The sequence below is a fragment of the Cervus elaphus genome, chromosome 6 (assembly GCF_910594005.1).
Source record: "Cervus elaphus chromosome 6, mCerEla1.1, whole genome shotgun sequence".
NCBI lineage: Eukaryota > Metazoa > Chordata > Mammalia > Artiodactyla > Cervidae > Cervus > Cervus elaphus.
The window spans coordinates 18,508,443-18,531,619 of NC_057820.1; the positions used below are offsets into that span (position 1 = coordinate 18,508,443).

Sequence of the window (23,177 nt, forward strand, 5' to 3'; positions counted from 1 at the left end):
CAGTAACAGATACACAATATACAATGTGGGGAGAGACGAAACCAAAGGGTAGAGAACATTTCTCACATTTAAATTTTTCTTGTCTTGCCATAAAATATGAATTTTATTTCATAATCCAAATATTAGTGAAGAAGAAATGTGGATTTGGACAGCTTCTCTGCACATAAAATGTAGAAACCTACCTAGAAGCTGCAATTTACTCTAATTTGACCCTTTTACTCTGAACACTAGAGTCTCCCCTGCCCACTATCTCCCCAAACTCTCTCCTCTCCAAATTTATACAAGAAATCTCATCTAGACAGCCTCTGACTTTCTCATAGGCTGTGTGTGCATGATCAAGGAATCTGAAAATTTACCATATTGTAAGATGTATTCTATCCCCAGGGAGCTAAAACCATTGTAAAACCCTTCATGACATCATATCTTTTAGACAGCCTGATGTTGTATTTCTAGCATTCTATTTTTTAAAAAATTTATTTATCTGGCTGCAGGTTTTAGTTACAGCATGTGGATTCTAGTTCCCTGACCAGGGATCAAACCCCAGGCCCCCTGCATTGGGAGCTCAGAGTCTTAGCCACTGGACCACTAGAGAAATCTCTCTAAGCATTCTTTTTTGGTGCCCATACAAATCTTTTGAAAACTTTTTATTATGGACAGTTTCAAATATATACACAAATAGATAAAGAGCAAAATGCCCCTCTATTTCATTCCTCTGTTGTTATATAACCTCAAACTTTATGATATAAATCAAGAACCATTTTACTATGCTCCTGGCGTCTAAAGATCAGGAATTTGGACAGCACATGGCAGATGTGGCTTGTTTCTGCTCCGCAGTGTCTGGGTCCTCAACTGCAAAGAGCAAAATGAGTGGTGTGATTTGAATCACCCAGGCTGGAAACGTTTGGAGGTTTCTTCACTCACAGGTCTGTCCCTGTGCTGCGGTGACAGCAAGGCTGAAATTAACCGAGATTGTTGACTGGAGTGTCTCCCTTTGACTTAGGTTTCTCCTAATATGGCAACTGGGTTCCCAGAGGGAGCATCCCGATTGAGCAAGAGAACCAAGGGGATCAGGTGGGAGCTGCACGGCTTTCATGACCTAGCCTCAGAAGTCACCTTGCGTCATTTCTCTTATGCCATGTTTTTTTATAAATTGGTCACACTATTGACAATAATTAAATCCTTATGAAAGTAGGGAAGGCCAAAAATGAAAATCATCATAATTTTGGACGAAAGGAAATAGGTTATCTCTATTCTTGTGTGTTAGTCACTCAGTCATGTCCAAGTCTTTGTGATTCCATGGACTGTAGTCCACCAGCCTCCTCTGTCCATGGAATTTTCCAGGCAAGAATCCTGGAGTGGGCTGCCACTCCCTTCTCCAATTTCTATTCTTAGTTAATTGAAAATCAGAATATTTTACATGGTTAACTATATTTGACAATTCTTATCTGCTCTGAAGAGGGAGGTCACAATACTCTTCATTCAGTTTCATACCTAAAGGAACTGTGAAACTTTCCCATTCACCTTTATATTTCTTTCTTTTTTAGTTTTTATTGGCGTGTAGTTGCTTTACAATGTTGTGTTAGTTTCCGCTATACAACAAATTGGATCAATATCTTATGCCATATTGATCAAAGTCGTTATAAGCCTGACTAATATTCAAGGGAAGAAGCATAGGTCCTCACCTTTCTATGGGAGGATGGAAAGCTCAAGTTACAGAGGACTTGTGGTTTGGGAAATACTGCTACTTCTATATTTAGAAAATAAAATCGCATCCCCATCACCCAGCTTCAGTAACTGTTCACTCAGGGTCAATCTTGTTTCATCCATACCTAAACCCTCCTCTGGCTGAGTCCATTTTGAAGAAAATCACAAACATCATATCCCTGTAACCATAAACAATTCAGCATACATCTTTAAAAGATAAAGATTCTGAAAAATAGCCACAATGCCACTGTCCTACTTAAAAAAAAACTGACAACTTGTCTAATATCATTAAATATCCAGTCTGTATTTCCCTAATTTCCCCACAAATGTTTTAAAACAAAGTTTCTTTGTTTGAATTGGGATTGGAATAAGGTTATTTCTAGCATTTTTGGATAGATTCTTTAATACAAATGCACATTTGGCCTGCATATGTCTGAAGAACTTTGGATTGAGGATAAACATTTGTCTCTAGGTGCAGCCACTGTGAAAAACAGTATGAAGGTTCCTCAGAAAACTAAAAATAGAATTGCCGTATGATCCAGCAATCTCACTCACAGGCATAAAACCCAGAGAAAACCATAATTAAAAAAGAAACCTGCACCCCTGTGTCCATAGTAGCACTATTTACAACAGCCAAAGCATGGAACTAACCTAAATGTCCATCAACAGATGACTGGATAAAGAAAATGTGTGTGTGTGTGTGTGTGTGTGTGTGTGTGTGTGTGGTGTGCCTGTTTAGTCGCTCAGGCATATCTGACAATTTGCATCCCCATGGACTGTATCTCACAGCTCTTCTGTCCGTGGAATTTTCTAGGCAAGAATACTGGAGCAAGCTGCCATTTCCTACTCCAGGGGATCTTCTCAACCCAGCAATCAAACCCTCATCTCTTGCATCTTCTGCATTGGCAGGTGGATTCTTTATCACTAGCACCACCTGGGAAGCCCCAAAGAAGATGTGGTACACATATACAATGGAATACTTCTCAGCCATAAAAAAGAACTAAACAATGCCATTTGCGGCAACATGGATGCAAGTAGAGATTATCATATCAAGTGAAGTAAATCAGAAAAACAAATACTATATGATATCACTTATATGTGGAATTTAAAATATGTTACAAATCAACCATTACACGCCAGTCAGGATGGCTGCTATCCAAAAGTCTACAAACAATAAATGCTGGAGAGGGTGTGGAGAAAAGGGAACCCTCTTACACTGTTGGTGGGAATGCAAACTAGTACAGCCGCTATGGAGAACAGTGTGGAGATTTCTTAAAAAACTGGAAATAGAACTGCCATATGACCCAGCAATCCCACTCCTGGGCATACACACTGAGGAAACCAGATCTGAAAGAGACACGTGCACCCCAATGTTCATCGCAGCACTGTTTATAATAGCCAGGACATGGAAGCAGCCTAGATGCCCATCAGCAGACGAATGGATAAGGAAGCTGTGGTACATATACACTGTGGAATATTATTCAGCCATTAAAAAGAATTTATTTGAATCATTTCTAATGAGATGGATAAAACTGGAGCCCCTTATACAGAGTGAAGTAAGCCAGAAAGATAAAGATCAATACAGTATACTAACGCATATATATGGAATTTAGAAAGATGGTAACGATAACCCTATATGCAAAACAGAAAAAGAGACACAGATGTACAGAACAGAATTTTGGACTCTGTGGAAGAAGGCAAGGGTGGGATGTTTCGAGAGAACAGCATCGAGACATGTATATTATCTATACTGAAACAGATCGCCAGTCCAGGCTGGATGCATGAGACAAGTGCTCGGGCCTGGTGCACTGGGAAGACCCAGGGGGTTCGGGTAGAGAGGGAGGTGGGAGGGGGGGATCGGGATGGGGAATACATGTAAATCCATGGCTGATTCATGTCAATGTATGACAAAAACCACTACAATATTGTAAAGTAATTAGCCTCCAACTAATAAAAATAAATGGAAAATAAAAAAAATAAAATATGGTACAAATCAATCTATCTATGAAACAGAAACAGAATCATGGAAACAGAAAATAGACTGGTGGTTGCCAAAGGGGAGCAGGTTGAAGAAGGGATGGAGTGGGAGGTTGGGGTGAGCAGATGTAAGCTTTCAATGTGTAGAATGGATTAACAACAAGATCCTACTGTACGGCAGAGAGAGCTGTATTCAATTCCCTATGATAAACCGTAATGGACAAGAATATATGTGTATGTAGGTATAACTGAATCACTTTGGTGTACAGCAGTAATTAACACAACATTGTAAGTCAACTATACTTCAATTTTTAAAAAATGAAAAAAAGGTTTGCCTCTATCACCACCCCTAATGATTTCCCACCTGGCTGCAAATGAAATAAGTTAACAAGACTCAAGTTTCTCAGCCATAGTATTTTCCATTTTCTATTCATTTTACGAGTAGATGACAAAGTCTAATGCAATATTCAAATAATTGCACAATCATGCCAAAATAACTATTCAATGAGAGTTATAGAAGCCACTGACCATCCAGCTCATTGAGCATTCCAATATGCACTTTGGCCGCAATCTGGATGCAAACAATTACCATTACAAGGCCCAAGTCACCAGCACTGAATCAGTTCCACCACAGGGCCGGTTTCCTACACAGGCCACCTTAACGCCTTATCTGGAGTCAACAAAGCAGGAAATATTTCCACTCCACTTCATAGCACTTATTTCTTAAGAGAGCCCCAAGCTACCTGGTTATTTAGTCACTAAGCTATGAGATTCTCCAGGCAAGAATACTGGCGTGGCTATTTCCTTCTCCAGGGGATCTTCCCAATCCAGGGATCAAATCCACGTCTCTTGCATTGGCAGTTACCTGATGCCTGGACCCAAACCAAGAACACAGTAGATAGCGTACACTACATGTAATATGGAATAGGATAGCGCCTCCCTATGTCCCCAACTACTTCCTTATTTCCAGGGCATTTGCAGGAAATTTCCTTCTTTGCCCACGTTTGCATTGTCTATACTGTTTATAGAACCAGAGATAACAATGAATAATGTCCCACTTAATTCACTTTATTGTGCTTTTCTGGCATGAGTGTAATTAATTATCAGGGTCTTCCAGGCCCTTCAGCCTTCCCCAGTGGCTAAAGAATCTGCCTGCAATGCAGAAGACCCAGGTTTGATCCCTGGGTTGGAAAGATCCCTTGGAGAAGGGAATGGCAACCCACTCCAGTATTCTTGCCTGGAGAATTCCATGGACAGAGGAGCCTGGCGGGCTATGGTCCACGAGATTACAAAGAGTTGGACATGACTGAAGCGACTGAATATGCATGCACGCCCAGGGCCTTCGTCATCCCAGAGACTGGTGACCAAAATCGAGCTGTCTGTTTCCTCTGGGGACCTTGGAATAAATCCTCAGCCCACACCACAATAACCTACCTGGTTACCATGTGTGCCCACTGGAACTTATAGGTCCTTATTCTAGGAATACTTCCTGCTTTCTCTGACACCCCTAGGCTTACTTCCTGGCTCCAAGTACCTACTTTCCTACAGACATAGAGTGAAATACATAATTATAGGTATACATAGACATAAAGCTAATAGAAACAAACTGGGAACCTAGTCTAGAGCTGTAGAGAGATGCACATCCGTGTTGTACAGACAGACATCCACCCAAGAGTGGAAACAGAACATCTACAGTTTGCTTTTTAAAATATAAATCTAAGACTCTCCTGGTGGTCAGTGGTTAAGAAACTGCCTGCCAATGCAGGGAACATTGGTTCAGTCCCTGGTTTGGGAAGATCCCACATGCTGAGCTCACAAGTACAATGCTACAATTACTAAAGTCTGCATGCCTAGAGTCCAGGCTGTGCAACAAGAGAAACCACAGCAGTGAGAAGCCCAAGCGCCGCAACTAGAGTGGAACCCCCACTTGCTGCAACTTAAGAAAGCCCCTATGCAGCAATGAAGACCAAAATTTAAAAAATTTTTAAATATTATATAAAATATATATCTGATCATATCACATCCTTTCTCTGCCTGCCAAAAGCTTGAAGCCCTTCCAGTGCCCCCTCTAGCCCCACTGCTACAGGGATATTGCAAGACCCTGCAATGCCAGTCCCTGCATTCTCTCGGTCCAGCACCCTCACCCATGCACAAGCCATCTCCTTGGCCTTGAATGCTTCCCACTCCCCAACTTTGCCAAGTTGTTTACTCATCATTCATCTTTCAACTTAAGTTTTACCTCCACTGGAACAGCCCCACCCACCCAAATTCAAATCTTTCAACATATGCATGTAAAGCACCATGATCATCTTTGAAGCATCTGCCACACTTGCAGTTTCACTTCTGTGTGATTTTTATTTTTAATACCGTCTGCCTCCCCAGGGGGACTGAGAGTTGCAGAGCGCAGGGACTCCTTTTGCTTGCCGCTTCCTACTGCCCAGCCCAGTGCTTGACACATTACAGGCACCCAGTACATCTTTGAGGGGCTTCCCAGATGGGGCTAGTGGTAAAGAACCCACCTGCCAATGCAGGAGACATAAGAGATGCAGGTTTGATCCCTAGCTTGGGAGGATCCCTTGGAGAAGGGCATGGCAACCCACTCCAGTATTCTTGCCTGGAGAATCCCATGGACAGGGGAGCCTGGTGGGCTACAGTCTATAGGGTCACAGAGAGTTGAACACAACAAGCGACTTAGCATGCATGCACGCACAACTTGGAATGACTAGAGGAATTAATAAACGTGTAAGAGCTCCTTGAAGAATAACATATGCTCAGTACACATTAACTTCCTTCTTTCCACCCTCTGGCATATACTTGCTTTCAGTTTCTCTTTGCTTTAGACTACAGTGGGATCATTAAAAAAAATTTTAAAACTTCAGTAAGTCTTAACCTAATAACTGACAACATAGTAGCTGTGTACCATGCTAGTGGTAAAGAACCTGCCTGCCAATGCAGGAGACATAAAGAGAAGTGGGTTCCATCCCTGGGTTGGGAAGATTTCCTGGAGGAGGGCACGGCAACCCACTCGGGTATTCTTGCCTGGAGAATCCCATGGACAGAGGAGCCTGGTGGGCTACAGTCCATAGTGTTGCAAAGATACGACTGAAGTGACTTAGCACGCATGCACCACAATCTGGAGGGAGCCACAAATGCCTGAGAGATTGCCCTCACTAAGGGATTTCTGCTTTAGGAAAATCTTAATTTTTCTAGACAGACAAGTGAAAATATTATTCTCTGATGATGCTCTGAAATCAGCTGTTGTTCTATAAGTGTTTGCAGTTGTAGACCAGGTAACCTTCTGTGAGAACCTAAAAACCCAGTGTCACAACTGAAGTCAATTCAAGATCACACAGAAATGATGCCCCTGCATAATTATTGAGATTTGCATGTACTCGTCCTAGTTTATTTGAAGGTTTTTATTTCTAAATCATGATCATCATAAAATTTGGGTGTCACTGAATCTGGGAGAAAATAGGGGGAAATCTCTGGACTTAGAATCAGAGAACTGGGTCCAAATCTACTTTATGAGATTATTGTGAAGATTAAATGAGTCATAATAATAATGACTCATCTCTTGAACACGTACCTCATATTGCATATGCAGCTAGATTGTGTTACATGTATTAGGTTAATTGAGTCTCAAAACAAGCACTGTGAACTATGCGTTATTACATCCAGTTTCCCAATGAGGAAGTTGAAGCTCTGGGAAGTTGAAAAACTGGCCCAAACTTTCACATCCTCCCAAATTGCAGGGCTAGGATGCTGGTGTTGGGTTGGCCAAAAAGTTTATTTGGGGCTTTCCGTAAGATAAGGGTTTGCAAAAACAAACAAACAAACAAAACCCCAAACAAACTTTTTGGCCAACCCAATTAAAGGGCTCTAGCTAGGATGTGGAGAAGGCAATGGCACCCCACTCCAATACCCTTGCCTGGGAAATCCCATGGACGGAGGAGTCTGGTAGGCTGCAGTCCATGGGGTCGCACAGAGTCGGACACAACTGAAGTGACTTAGCAGTAGCAGCAGCTAGGATATATGTAAGCTGGAATTTTCCATAAAAATGTAAGGAGTCTAATTATAAAGTGTCTCTGAAATGACAAGATCTATTAATATTGCCATATAGCCTCCCTCCCATGTGCCTGTATACTCTTATGTTATTAATATATTCTTATCTGGCATAGTGGATCAAACCAACTGAGATCAGGATCCAGGAACTCATCAGATCTCAACCATCATTTATGCAAGTCAGTTTTCTTCACTTCCTCATTGATGTTTTCCCCATTTCCATATTAGTAACTCGCATGTGGACCACACTGACCCACATCTCAGGATGTCACAAGGACTTCTTTAGGAAACTTGCAATGATCAATTTTTCAAATCGCCCAAATATTCCAGAGAAACCGGTGTGACTTTTGTCCCATGACAACAAGGGCATGGGTGGGGTGGGGTGTGGTGGTTGTAGAAGCAACGTCATGACAGAGGCAGAAAAAGAGCCCAGACATCTGCTTTTCTGCTTCCGTGTCTGTGGCCACATGATCTCCTGGGAATTTGGTGCTTATGCAGGAATTTTTTTCTTATGGATTGCTGAAGGATATAAACCTGATTCAAACTGTAAAATTACTAAGTGATGGATACATACACATGTAAAATCTCCAAACTGTAACCTTCCTCAATTAACTATACTTTTAATTTTTAATGAGAATTTGGAGGCCCAGTGGTTAGGACTTAGAGCTTTTGCTACCGGGGCCGGGGTTCCATCTATGGTTGGGGATCTAAGATCTTGCAAGCCCCGTGGTGTGGATGAAAAAAAAAACAACAACATCTAAATTGCTTAATAGACTGATCTGTGAAAATTAGATATAAATTTCAGAATAATCCATTTGTACTTATTGCTTTATTGGAGGCACAATCTAAGCAGAAAATTCTAAAGGTTTTAGTGTAATTTGCTTGCTCAGTGTTGATTGATGTGAGGGTGACTTGAGCTTCCATGAATGCAGTAGGCAAGACAAACCCCATCTCTGGAGTTTATAATCCAGCAGGTGAGGCCAACAGGGGAGCAATGCTAACAGATGTGGTTTCAGTTCTGCAAAGTTCAGGATGCTGCGAGAATGTGTCTTGGGGGAATTCAGCTGCCTGGAGATTCAGGCAGAGTCTTTGAGGAAGTTAACATTTCAGCTGAGACAGGCTGCTGTTTCCTCTGGGTTCTATAAGTGCTTTCCCATCCGGATTCTGACTCTTGGAAATGTCAATGTCTCAGAGCTTGGGTGCTCACATGTAAAATGAAGATAATACCCACTTATCAGTGTTGTGGGAGTAAGTGAGAAGACATCACTTACCACGAGAAGCATCTCTCATGGTACCGGGCACAGTTAATCCCAAGGGCATGGCTGGACTTCCCAGGTGTGCTCCGTCACCTCCAGCTCTTTGCAACCCCATGGACTGTAGCCAGCCAGGCTCCTCTGTCCATGGCATTTTCCAGGCATATATACTGGAGTGGGTTGCCATTTCCTCCTCCAAGGAATCTTCCCAACCCAGGGATCAAACCCAAGACACCTGCATTGCAGGCAGATTCTTTACCACTGTGCCACCTGAGAAGACCAGTCCATGGAGTCGCGAAAAGTCCAACAACTGAGCAGGCACCCAGGCAAGCACATGGTGCTTGTTATAATGTTGTAGCCACACATTCTGGGAAACAAACTCACTCAGAAGGACAACGCAGATAGTGGACTGCAGTTTATTACAGCAGCGGGCCCAAGGTAGAGTCTCCTCTTAGCCAAAGACCCCGACCAGTTTTTGTGAAAACCTTATATACCCTAGGTGTACATGCCCAAACCCACTTCCCCAAATTCCCTGAAACTAGTCTGAACAAAGGGAAAGAAAGATACTATCAAATTTAACCCATGATTCATATGCCTTAAGCCTAAGTAGTTGGAACAGTATACAATTATCAATAGGACTGTGGGCATACCCCAATAAGCATAATAGAATGTATGATTCTATTCGGTTACACAGATAATTAGGGTATTCTTTTAGGTGTTGGGTTCTGGGGGCCTAGTTTTCAAGTTGGTATGTCGTTTCCATAGATACTGGGCACATAGCTCAAAGTCCACAGTCCGGCCCAAGTTGGAGTCCTGCTTTCAAGATAGAGCCTGTTCTGTTTCCTCCTTCAATAATGAATCATCAGTGTAGGGATCAAAGGGAATCTGAAGAAAAATTGGGCCAATAGCTAAAGAAAAATGCATCGAGAGGAAACTTGGCAAAGGATCCACATTCAAGGGACAGTTGCTAGCCCGTGTTTGTAAGGCTTTCAGTACAGTTTAGTTCAGTCGCTCAGTCGCGTCCGACTCTGCGGCCCCCACGGACTGCAGCATGCCAGGCCTCCCTGTCCGCCACCAACTCCCAAAGTTTACTCAAACTCATGGCATGTCCATTGAGTTGGTGAGGCCATCCAACCATCTCATCCTCTGTCGTCTCCTTATCCTCCCACTTTCAATCTTTCCCAGCATCAGGGTCTCTTACAATAAGTCAGTTCTTCACATCAGATGGCCAAAATAATGGAGTTTCAGCTTCAGTATCTGTCCTTCCAATGAACATTCAGGACTGATTTCCTTTAGGATGGACTGGTTGGATCTCTTTGCAGTCCAAGGGACTCTCAAGAGTCTTCTCCAACACCACAGTTCAAAAGCATCAATTCTTTGGTGTTCAGCTTTCTTTATAGTCCAACTCTCACATCCATACACGACTACTGGAAAAACCATAGATGACTAGATGGACCTTTGTTGGCAAAGTAATGTCTTTGCTTTTTAATATGCTGTCTAGGTTGGTCATAACTTTCCTTTCAAGGAGTAAGCCTCTTTTAATTTCATGGCTGCAGTCACCATCTGCAGTGATTTTGGAGCCCCAAAAAACAAAGTCTGCCACTGTTTCCACTGTTTCCCCATCTATTTGCCATGAAGTGATAGGACCGAATGCCATGATCTTAGTTTTCTGAACGTTGAGCCTTAAGCCAACTTTTTCACTCTCCTCTTTCACTTTCATCAAGAGGCTCTTTAGTTCTTCTTCACTTTCTGCCATCAGGGTGGTGTCATCTGCATATCTGAGGTGATATTTCTCCTGGCTATCTTGATTCCAGCTTGTGCTTCATCCAGACCAGCATTTCTCATGATGTACTTTGCATAAAAGTTAAATAAGCAGGGTGACAACATACAGCCTTGACGTACTCCTTTTCCTATTTGGAACCAGTCTGTTGCTCCATGTCCAGTTCTAACTGTTGCTTCCTGACCTGCATACGGGTTTCTCAAGAGGCAGGTCAGGTGGTCTGGTAATCCCATCTCTTTCAGAATTTTCCACAGTTTATTGTGATCCACACAGTCAAGGCTTTGGCATAGTCAATAAAGCAGAAATAGATGATTTTTGGAACCCTCTTGCTTTTTCAATGATCCATCGGATGTTGGCAATTTGATCTCTGGTTCCTCTGCCTTTTCTAAATCCCACTTTACATCTGGAAGTTCTTGGCTCATATGCTGTTGGAGTCTAGCTTGAAGGACTTTGAGCATTACTTTGCTAGCTGTGAGATGAGTGCAATTGTGCGGTAATTTGAGCATTCTTTGATGCTGCCTTTCTTTGGGATTGGAATGAAAACTGTCCTTTTCCAGTCCTGTGGCCACTGCTGAGTTTTCCAAATTTGCTGGCGTATTGAGTGCAGCACTTTCACAGCATCATCTTTCAGGATTTGAAATAGCTCAACTGGAATTCCATCACCTCCACTAGCTTTGTTGAGGTGCTTCCTAAGGCCCACTTGACTTCACATTCCAGGATGTCTGGCTCTAGGTGAGTGATCACGCCATCGTGATTATCTGGGTCATGAAGGTCTTTTTTGTACAGTTCTTCTGTGTATTCTTGCCACCTCTTCTTAATATTTTCTGCTTCTGTTAGGTCATACCATTTCTGTCGTTTATTGAGCCCATCTTTGCATGAAATGTTCCCTTGATATCTCTAATTTTCTTGAAGAGATCTCTAGTCTTTCCCATTCTATTGTTTTCCTCTATCTGTTTGCCCTGATCACTGAGGAAGGCTTTCTTATCTCTCCTTGCTGTTCTTTGGAACTCTGCATTCAAACGGGTATATCTCTCCTTTTCTCCTTTGCTTTTCGCTTCTCTTCTTTTCCCAGCTATTTGTAAGGCCCCCTCAGACAGCCATTTTGCTTTTATGCATTTCTTTTTCTTGGGGAAGGTTTTGTTCCCTGTCTTGTACAACATCACAAACCTCGGTCCATAGTTCATCAGGTTCTCTATCAGATCGAGTCCCTTAAAATCTATTACTTACTTCCACTGTATAATCTTTAGAGATTTGATTTAGGTCATACCTGAATGGTCTAGTCGTTTTCCCTACTTTCTTCAATTTCAGTCTGAATTTGGCAATAGGAGTTCATGATCTATGCCGCAGTCAGCTCCAGGTCTTGTTTTTGCTGACTGTATAGAGCTTCTCCATCTTTGGCTGCAAAGAAAATAATCAATCTGATTTCAGTGTTGAACATGTTGTATGGCTTTATGTCCTGAGTTTCAGACGCTGGCTCACCGAATAGGTCTATGCTCTGATAAATACTGTTTTCATGAGAAATTGATAAGAAATGTTTGGTGTTTTGATCTCTTTCCAGGTGTAGGTTAGCTAATGCCAAGGTCAGATTTTTTTTCAGGCAAAAGTAAGATGACTGGGAAACAGCACTCTGGCCAGAGGACACACAGTTAATTAGATCTTGGCAAGCTCTAAGGGCTTCCCTCATAGCTCAGTTGGTAAAGAGTCCGCCTGCAATGCGGGAGACCTGGGTTCCCTTCCTGGATCAGGGAAGATTCCCTGGAGAAGGGAAAGGCTACCCACTCCAGTATTCTGGCCTGGAGAATTCCATGGACTGTATAGTCCATGGGGGTTGTAAAGAGTCGGACACGACTGAGCGACTTTCACTTTCAGTGGCTCAGTTGGTAAAGAATCCGCCTACAATTCAGGAGACCCCGGTTTGATCCCTGGGTCGGGAAAAATCCCCCAGAGAAGGGAATGCGAACCCACAACAGTTATTCTTGCCTGGAGAATCCCATGGACAGAGGACAGAGGTTCCTGGCGGGCCCCAGTCTATGGGGGTGGCAAAGAGTGGGACACGGAGTGGCCGGCAAGTGTTCCAAAGCCAGAAGAGAGTGAAGCGATGTATGCTCACTGGAGGCTTGAGTTGAAGTCAGAAGACCCGGTGGGCGCCACCGGGAGGACCTGGAAGGAGGAACCGCTGGCTTTTTCGCTAACTGACTTCATGCTTCAGGGAGCCAGGTCCGGGGTGCCCAGCGCTCCTCCCGGGAGCTGCCTCTCCGGGCCTCCCGGGCTCTTGGATCCGGGCCAAGTCCGCACCCTTCGAAGGGGTGAGGGTGATTTCGTAAGTGGACGGGACACAGCCACCGCGGGGGAAAGTGTACCGGGAAGCGGGAGTGAGCCGGGAGGCGGGCGCGGTGGGAGGGGTGAGGGGAGGAGGCAGCCGGGGAGGACGGAGAAAGGACGCCGCGCCCGCGGCGGGAGGAAGTGCGCAAGGTCCCGGCGGTGGCTGCGCGCGGCCGGCGGGAGGGGCGGCCAGGTGAGCCAGGGATGCTCGCGCGCGGGAGGCCGGGGCTGCGGCCGCCGTCGCTGCTGCTGCTGCTCCTGGGGCCGCTGGGTCCCTGCTCCCCGGGCGCCCCAGCCGCCGGCGCGCCGGCCGACGACACCGCGGAGCTCGAGTTCTCCACCGAGCGGCCGCTGCACCTGGTGAGTCCCGCGTTCCTGTCCTTCACCATCGACGCCAACCTGGCCACGGACCCGCGCTTCCTCACCTTCCTGGGGTAAGTGCCGCCCTGCGCGACCCTGGCCTCCTCGCTCCTGGCCTCCTGACGTCCCCGGCCGGCCCGCCGGCCACTCCTCCCTTTACTCCGGGACCTTCTCACCATCTGTCTTTCTCTCCTTTCTCTCTCTCTCTCTCCCCAGCCCACCCCCGCTGCTGGGTCCCCCGAACCGCCCTTTCCCGCCTTCATTCATTCAGCAAGTGGTGCCTGAGCGCCAACTGACGACTAGATATTAGGGGGGAAATTGAGAAAAGAAACTTTCCACCTGCCCCAGACACTCGCCGGCAGGAGGGGACCCGCCAAGCGCACCCGGAGGGCTTTGAGCGCTTGAATTTGCTGCCCACTAACTGTGCCAGGCTCCAGTTTCTTACACGCTGGTAGGAAGGTTAAAGAAAGAAGGAGGAGGTGGAAAAGGCCGTCAAGGAGAATAAGCTTACTTATTATCCTAGAGTAAAACTTTTATTTTTTTTTAATGTTTATTTGGCTGCATAAGCACTCAGTATTTTTTGTTGCCGCGTGTGGGGTCCAGCTCCCAGACCAAGGATGGGACACCAGACCCTTACATTGTGAGTGAGTGTGCCTCTTCCATTGTCTCAGCCGCTGGATCACCAGGAAAGTCCCAATAAAACTTTTTTTAAACGGTAGTTTTAGGTTCACAGCAAAGTCGTGCCCTAGGTACAGAAATTTCCCATACTACAGTCATTTAAAAAATTTTAATGATATATCAGTGATACCTGGGAGATACAGTGATTTACAGAGCCTTAACGAAAACCTCTGTCTCCAAGATGAGGCTGCAAAATGTGGAGTTGCTTTGTCAGCTGGAATTTTTTTCTCCTTTGAGGAAGACTGAGCCTGGTGTAGGCAGGTTCCCTGGCCCCTGCCTGTGAGTGTAGGGTGATCCTGAGACAGGGCACTGCCAGACCCAGGCCATCTAGGCCATTCATCTGGGTCATGAGAGCCTCCAGAGAATGCCACACCTTTCACCCAACTCAAAACTACCGGGAGTCCTGCCATTACCAAACACCTACTGGCTGGCCTTCTGCTGTCATTGCTAATTCTAGTTATTTATTATGCAAATAGGGCTCAGAGGTAAAGACTCTGCCTGCAATGCGGGAGACCTGGTTGATTCCTGGGTCGGCTAGATCCCTAGGGAAGGGAATAGCTACCCACTCCAGTATTCTTGCCTGGGTAATGCCATGGACAGAGGAGCCTGGAAGGCTACATGGGGTCGCACAGAGTCAGACACGACTGAGCGACTAAGCAGGAGCCGCAGCACTATGCAAATAAAAGCAGACAGCCTAATGGTCGAACGGCTACACTGAGACCAGCCTTGATTCCCAACTCTGTCAGAACCCATTGGCTTGGTTTTTACAGGTTGCTTGGCAACTCCAAGCTTTGATTTCTCCAACTTTACAGTGGAACTTCTAAAACCTTCTTGTAAGATTGTGCTGAGCATTTGATGAGATAATAAATAAGTACTTAGCATAATGTTTGACAGTGCTCAAATTTTAATTGCTTCTTTTAATTGTTTTTTGTTTAATTTAATTGCTTTTTTGTCAATTGCTTCCTAGAAATTGGTGAGTATTTGCTAACCATTCATCAGTTCTCTGTGGATTTCTTTCGATGGTCATTAACCTCTATCTTTCCACCAAGAATTTCCTGGTGGGAAGGAGTTCCCACTTTGCACCCTTCCCCTTACCCATAGTGAGCTGATACTAGGCAGCCCCTGGTGCTGGTTGAGAGAAAGATTACTCTGGAGAAACACTGGGCTACAGGGCTCCATATGTGAGGATCCCAGGCCTAGAAGGGAAGTAAGGAGTGGGGATGGGAGGATGTGATAGGGGAAGAGAGGATGGGAGGTGCCTTACTGCAAACAGAAAGACTTAAGTAAATAACTATTTACTAAAATGTGAGAACTTAAGTCCTTTTCTGCTACTGTGGCCAGCATATACCCTACCCCTCCCCTCCCCAAAGAAGAGCATTTGAGGATCCCTTCCTGGGGAAACAAGTCAAAAAAAAACCCTGAAGTATATGACTTTTGGGGTTCCAGTCTGATCACCCTGCAGTCAAGCTAACCAACTCACAAGCAATACCCTCCCCACCACGCCCCCACCCCAGTCCCAGTCCCAAACACACACACACACACACACAACTTCCATCCTGTGATTTAATGAGTGGGATACCCTCTCCTCTTCTTAAATGCATCTCTTAATTTCTCATAGCACTCTTTCTTCCCCCACTGGTCTCCACCTTTTTGTCAAAGGCTGGAGGATAATGAAAACCAAAACAGTATAGAGTGCAATTAATAAAACTGTTTGCTTACAAAATACAGAGTATTGTTCTTCACAAGGGCTCCAGGGCTGGCTCCCAGATGAGCTGCTGCTCGTCTTCCGTGTCTACTCCCAGAGGCATCTGCAGGAATATCCATGCAATTCTCATCTGAGACCTTAAAGACTCCAGCTCAGGAGGCATAAGCTCCCTCCCCTTCTCACCTAGGACAGAGCTTCTGAATTAGAGCTTCTGGCGGGTCCATCTCCCCAGGATGGTTGGCACAGTGCCCGAAGTGACCTTGTCATCTCAGAAGACAAAATATTTAGCTTCCATCACAGAAGACGACCCAGGGCTTATCTGTCACAGGAGCAGAGAGTCACATGGACATCTTTGTATTTCATTTCCTCAAAAGTTAACTGCTTGGGTGAAGAACTGAGCAGATAAAAGCTGAAATACTAAGAAGGAAAGGATTATAAAAATAGCTGACACTCATTGAGCCGTCGTCACAGGCCAGCCCCCGTTCTAAGCATCTCCTGGGTATTAGTTCATTTAGTCCTTGCTACAAAGCTCTAAGGTCAGGACTGTTATTATCCCCATTTTTAAAATGAAGAGGTTGAGTCTTAGGGAGATTTAACAGCTTGCCCATGGTCAGCCAGCTATGAGATGAAGGAGCAGAATTTGAAACCAGATGCTAATTGCACAGACACAAAAAGACACAAAAAGAAAGTAAAGCAGTTTATATTTTTTTAAAGGCAGCAGAGGAGGGATGGGAGAAAAAGATTGTCTGGAAACAAACTGAGACGACTGATGGAAGGAAGTGAGAATAGGAAACTCAAGGCCCATTCCTCGACGGTACTTCAAAAAAGACCTCAGCAAATTCACAGATGGTTCTGGTTCCAGATTCCCATAATGGCAGACAGATGTGTTTTAGGGTTTGTTTGTTTGTTTCTTTGTTTGTTTCCCACATTTGCAATTAAAGAACATGGAGTACACAGCACTGCAATGCCAATGAAAGAACAATCTAGAATCAGAAAGGAGCATCTTTTCAGTTTGCCCTCTTCCCGGAGGAAACTCATCGACAACCCTGGCAAAAACTTCCTAAGCCTGAAGATATGGTTCTCAAAGATGGGAGGGCAGAGACCAGCACAACTCAATGGAAATAGAATGTGGGCCTCATGCACAAGCCTCGTCGTATAAAGTGTTCTAGTAGCCATACTTAAAAAAGGTAAAAAAAAAAAAAAAAGTAAAAAAAAAAACCAGGAGGAACTAATTTTAATATTGTACTTTGCTTAATACAAAAGTATCCAAATTATTATCATTCAGCATACAAATCAACGCAAAATATTAATGAGATATTTTACACTGATTTTCGAACCAAGTCTTCAAAGAAATCTGGTGTGTATTTTATATTCACAGAACGTCTCTGTTCAGATTAGCCCCATTTCAAGGGTTACCATGTGTGGTTACCATCTTGGCAGTGTAGCCACATTTCAATCAAGACACATATCAAGCACAATTCACTAACTCAAGATAAAAATTAGAGTGCTGAGCCAGTGGTAGAAATCAGGAGTGCTACAGAGAAAAAACAGTGGCGCTACACAGTGACTATGCAGTAAAAATGCAGCAGTGTTTGCTTTTCAAAAGGATTTAAACTTTGGTTCCGGTGGTTAAGACTCTGAGCTCCCAATGCAGGGGGCCCAGGTTCCATCACTGATCAGGGAACTAATTCCCACATGCTTCGTGGCATGACCAAAAAAAGAAAAATGGTTTGCTTATTTTATTTCAGCAAAGTGCATCCCTTTTTGCCAATTTGACAAATACTTATTATTTGTAACTTTCAATAATCAGATTCCTTTATCTTCATTGACAAAGTTGCTTTTCATCTTGGGAAAAGCACTTATCAGCAATGCCAAATGCATGTTTGGATAACTGATGTTTGCTTCCCTCATGGCTCAGACAGTAAAGAATCTGCTACAATGCAGGAATACGGGTTCGATCCCTGGATTGGGAAGATCCCCTGGAGAAGGGAATGGCAACCCACTCTATTATTCTTGCCTGGAAAATTCCATGGACAGAGGAGCCTAGTGGGTTCCAGTCCATGGAGTCGCCAAGAGTCGGGCATGACCAAGCGACTAACACTTCACCCTGTGTTCCTGTTGCTGAAAGAAAGAACCTCGGCCAACAAGACAACTGAGGACAGTCACAAGCCATAGGCTCATATGTTTTGATCCCTGAGACTCCCCCCTGGTTGAACAGGCTCACGGTTCCCTTCCCTCCCAAACCATTCACTGTGCAGCCTGGAGCCCTGCAAAATGGTAGCCTGGAACTATGCAAAATGGTAACCCTGCTGCATCCTCCTTGGAGAACATTCCTGCTTCTTCTTTGCCTTAGCTCAAATTGAGCTCTTCTCTGAAGACCCAAGTGGAGAAATAGATGCCACTCCTCCTCTGAAGTAGCCTCTGGAGTAGAGGGTGTGCCTTGTCCAACACTGCAGCCCCTTCCCATTACCCAGGGCAGCTTCTAGATCATTGCCCACTGGTTTGAACTCCAGATTGCTGTGGTTCAAATCCCCAGTGGCTTGTTACCTTGAGCAGACGACCTAGCCTCATTTTGTTCAGGTTCCTTGTCTGTAAAATGAGAGTAATAAAGACAGCTATCTCTTTGGGTTGTTTGGGGATGAAGTAAAATAATCTACGCAAAGTGTCTAAAACACCCAGCTTGGATAATTGCTGCCTGCTGGAGAGGACTGTCCTGATCTGTGTGAGGTTCACTGTCTCCACGTCTGGCTCTCCTCATCGGCTCCTTGCCACTGCATCTACTCCCTTCTTACTTACTCCTCCTTATTGATGACCAGCACTGATCTCAGTTTCCTCTGCACTCCCATGCCCCACCACCTTCCTAGGTGACTTCAAGTCCACTTGAATACTGTCTTTCAGTTTCTTCACATCCGCATTTTCTAATAATCTTCATTCAGTGTGTTATTGGAACCAGCTTCCACTGGCTTGTGAAATGTGTTCATTTCTTCCCAACTCCACATCCAGTGACATTAGTACCATTATCTTGAAATCAGCCCTGAAGGGAATATTTACATCATGGCAATTGTTAAATGCAAAAAAAAAAAAAAAACAACCCCAAAACAGGGCAGTTTCCTAGCACACACCACTTCATTTCAGCCACCTGATGCCATGCCTGTGGCTGGACTCTTTCCATCACTAAGAACCTTTCAATGTCTGAACTCTTAAAACTTCTATTCTTGGACTATACTCCTCACTCTCTTAGGTTTTTTTGAGTCTGTGGATCCCAGTACAACCATTTTTTAAGTACCTCTACTGAATAGCCTCTTTCTTTTTCTATTCCTTCCATATCTGATTTAGGCCTCTTGGTTTACTCCATGAGTCATTCTTATGATAACAGCCCTCCTGTCTCATTTTTCTTCTTGCTAAAACCCAAACCTAGCTTAGTCTAGCTATATTTTCCCTCTTGGGATTCTATAAGGTGGCCATAAAGCCTAGAAATGGAAAACATTACCTAATCATGAATAGTCATGTGTATTAATAAACCAGTTTTAGGTACTTGCCTCTGCTTCCCATCTCAATGGACACCCTGTATAGCTGGGCTATTACACTCTTAGGGGCAAAGAGGAATCTCCCAGCCACATGGATTGATGCTGCATTGGAAATTCCTGGCCTCCAGATTTAATTGCTCTTTTTTAAAAACAATTTTAAGTAAGTGGATGAGGTGTTATTATAATTTAATTTATTTATTTATGGCTGTGCTGGGTCTTCCTTGCTGCACGGATTTTTCTCTAGTTGTGGTGTGAAGGCTTTTCGTTGTGGTGGTTTCTCTTGTTGCAGAGAACGGGCTCTAGGGAGCACGTGCTTCAGTAGTTGTAGCTCCCAGGCTCTAGAGCACAGGCTCAATAGTTGTGGCTTAGTTGCTCTGTGGCATGTGAAATCTTTCCCAATTAGGAATCGAACAGGGGTCTCCTGCATTGGCAGGTGGATTCTTTACCACTGAACCAACCAGGGAAGCCCCCAGACTAACTTGGTCTTTGATGCTACTCCTTCATGCTCCTTTCCCTGCCTCTCTCCCTCTCCACTTCCTTCAAATCTCTGATCCCACCTCCAACTCATCACTCTTAGCCTGTGACCAAATTTCTCATTCCCGAAGAAAATGAAGTCACTAGACTGGAACTTGGGCTTCCCTGATAGCTCAGTTGGTAAAGAATCCGCCTGCAATGCAGGGGGCACCCCGGTTCAATTCCTGGGTCGGGAAGATCTGCTGGAGATGGGATAGGCTACCCACTCCAATATTCTTGGGCGTCCCTTGTGGCTCAGCTGGTAAAGAATCTGCCTGCAGTGCGAGAGATCTGGGTTCGATTCCTGGGTTGGGAAGATCCCCTGGAGAAGGAAAAGACTACCCACTGCAGTATTCTGGCCTGGAGAATTCCATGGACTGTATAGTTCATGGGGGTCACAAAGAATCGGACACAACTGAGCGACTTTCACTTTCAGACTGGAACTAGTTTTTCTTCCTGCCATCGAACCTACAGGTATAGCGTGGGTGTGTCTAGCCTTCTTCCTTTCTCTCTTCTCAGGCCAGTTCTTCTAGCTCTGCTGTTGCTCCTGTCCACTCCTGCCTCCCCAAGGACTTTGCTCTAGCACTCACCTCTCCTCCCTCCTGTATCTTTTACCTCTCCTTTATTACTGGATCCTTCTTCTTAGCACAGAAACATCAAGTCTTTCCCCTCTCAGGCACCTCTGCAGGTGCTGCTCTTTCTCCTCCTGTTTGCAGCCTTTCTAACTCCTCGTGTTTTCCGTGTTCCACCCACATGATGACCTCATCATCATGTCAAAAAATCAATCTCTCCAACATCATCGGTGACCTTACTTTTTCAAGCATTTTTTAAAAAATTGTGGTAAACGTCATATAAAGCATCCTATTTTAACCATGTGGAGGAGGAAATGGCAAACCACTCCAGTGTCCTTGCCTGGAGAATTCCATGGACAGAGGAGCCTGGTGGGCTACTGTCCGTGGGGTCGCAAAGAATCGGACACGACTGAGCAACTAACACACGCATTTTAACCATGGGGCTTCCCTGGTGGCTCAGAAGTAAAGAGCCCGCTTGCCAATGCAGGAGACGTGGGTTTGATCCCTGGGTTGGGAAGATCCCCTGGAGAAGGGAATGGCAACCCACTCCAGTATTCTTGCCTGGGAAATCCCATGGACAGAGGAGCCTTCAGGGCTACAGTCCATGGGGTTGCAAAAGAGTCAGACACAACTTAGCGACTAAATAACAACAATTTTAACCATGTTTAACTGCATAGTTCAGTGGCGCTAAGTACATTCATGTGGTCGTGCAGCTCTCCCCATCATCCATCTCCTGAATTTTCCACCTTCCTACACTGAAACTCTGTCCCTATTAAGAACTAACTCCCCATCCACCCCATCCCCTTGGCCCCTGGCATCTACCAATGTACTTTCTATGATTTTGACTATTCTAGGTACTTTGCCTAAGTGGATTCAAACAGTATTTGCACCTAATGTATATTGGAATGCATTTTTAAGTTTCACTTAATGTAAGATCCATGGAATCTATACAGTCCATGGAATTCTCCAGGCCAGAATACTGGAGTGGGTAGCCATTCCCTTCTTCACTGGATCTTCCCAACCGAGGGATCAAACCCAGGTCTCCCGCATTACAGGCGGATTCTTCACCACCTAAGCTACCAGGGAAGCCCAATATACGATCAGTGACCTTCATTTATTGAGAAATCCAATAAATACCTTTCAGTCCTTGTCTTACTTGCCTCTATTATGGGATGAATGTCTGCATGGCCCCCTACTGTTCCTATGTTGAAGTCCTCATTCCTGATACCTCAGTCTGTGACCTTATTTGGAAAGAATGTCATTGCAGACACAATTGGGCTTCTCAGCTGGTGCAGTGATAAAGAACCCGCCTGCCAGTGCAGGAGACACGGGTTGGATCCCTGGGTCAGGAAGATCCCCTGGAGTAGGAAATGGCTACCCACTCCAGTATTCTTGCCTGGAGAATCCCATGGACAGAGGAACCTGGTAGGGTCACAAAGAGTCAGACACAATTGAAGCAATTAAGCATGCCCACACGCAGACATAATTAGTTAAGAATTGGTCATACTGGAATGGAGTGGGCCCGCATTCAATATGACTGATGACCTTATAAACGGGGAATTTGGAAACAGACACGCACACACAGAGAACACCAAGTGTACTTGGAGCTGTTCTGCTCTGAGAAGCTTCCAGAAGCTGAAGAAAGGCCTGCAGTAGATCCTGCCCCAGCACCTGCAGGGGGAGCGTGGCCTTGCCAACATCTTGATTTCAGGCTTCTTGCCTCCAGAGCTATAAGATGACACAGGTCCACTGTTCAAGCCACCCAGTGTGTGGTGTCTTGCGACTACAGCCCTAGCAAACCAATTCAGTCTCCCAGAAGCACTTGGCAAGAGTGACAACTGAAATACTTTCTCACCCCTTCAGATCAGTGTCACTGCCGTGGCCGGGGGTTTATCCCACCACTCTAAGGTTCTTCACCACCTCTTCCTCTGGCTTGTCTCAATGGTGCTGTTCCCCGGGCTTCTGACCTAGGCCTTCTCCTTCTTTTTTATTACATTTTTTAAATTTATTTGGCTGTTCTGGGTCTTAGTTGCAGCATGCAAACTCTTCAGGATCAAACCTGGGCACCCTGCATTAGGAGCACTGGACCACTTGGCATTGGGAGCATCGGGAGCACTCAGCCACTGGACCACCAGGGAAATCCCAAGGCCTTCTTTTTTCACTTCACATAATCTCCTGAGTGGTTTCACTGCATCACTTGAATTACTGTTCAGACAGTGGTGTGTCAAGCAATGTTTCACACCTGGCTCTCTGAGAGGAGAGGAGACTGATTTATGTTTTTTTCTGATTTCTGTAGTCTAAACACCCCCGCCATGGCTGATTTCAGACTGCCAACAGTTAAACACTGATTCTCAAAACATAACAGTTGGCTCTCACAAGCTGGTACCAGCCTGTGCAGGGTGGCTCCCACACACCTCCGCTTTTGTGTCAGAGATAAGCAACTTATTTTTACACATACAGTAAAATAAAAATACCTGCAGACATTTCTTTCCACTAACGAATTGTTCCAGAAACACAACACCCACCACAGCTTTCGTGTGTTCTTTGGTTATTTCCATGTCATTGTGGTGGTGGTGATGAATTATTTTCCTCCTTTCTTTTTTCCGTGTGTGATAGAAATACTGTACTTTTGTTCAGTTTTGTTTTTAGGACAAGCTCGCAGGTGTTTTAAATCTGGCTTTTGTCAGAGAGCATCAATGTTGTTTCTCAAAACAAGAAAAGATT

The 23,177-nt window shown here is 44.7% G+C and overlaps 1 protein-coding gene across 1 annotated transcript in view; it reads left to right on the forward strand.

The window, feature by feature from the left end:
• Window positions 1-13,184: 13,184 nt before the first annotated feature.
• HPSE (heparanase) overlaps window positions 13,185-23,177 on the forward strand; it is a 40,326-nt gene continuing 30,333 nt past the window's right edge. The window contains exon 1 of the mRNA XM_043906309.1: window positions 13,185-13,532. Within this exon, the coding sequence (XP_043762244.1) occupies window positions 13,303-13,532 (230 nt within the window). The 5' untranslated portion in view covers window positions 13,185-13,302. The remainder of the gene's footprint in view (window positions 13,533-23,177) is intronic.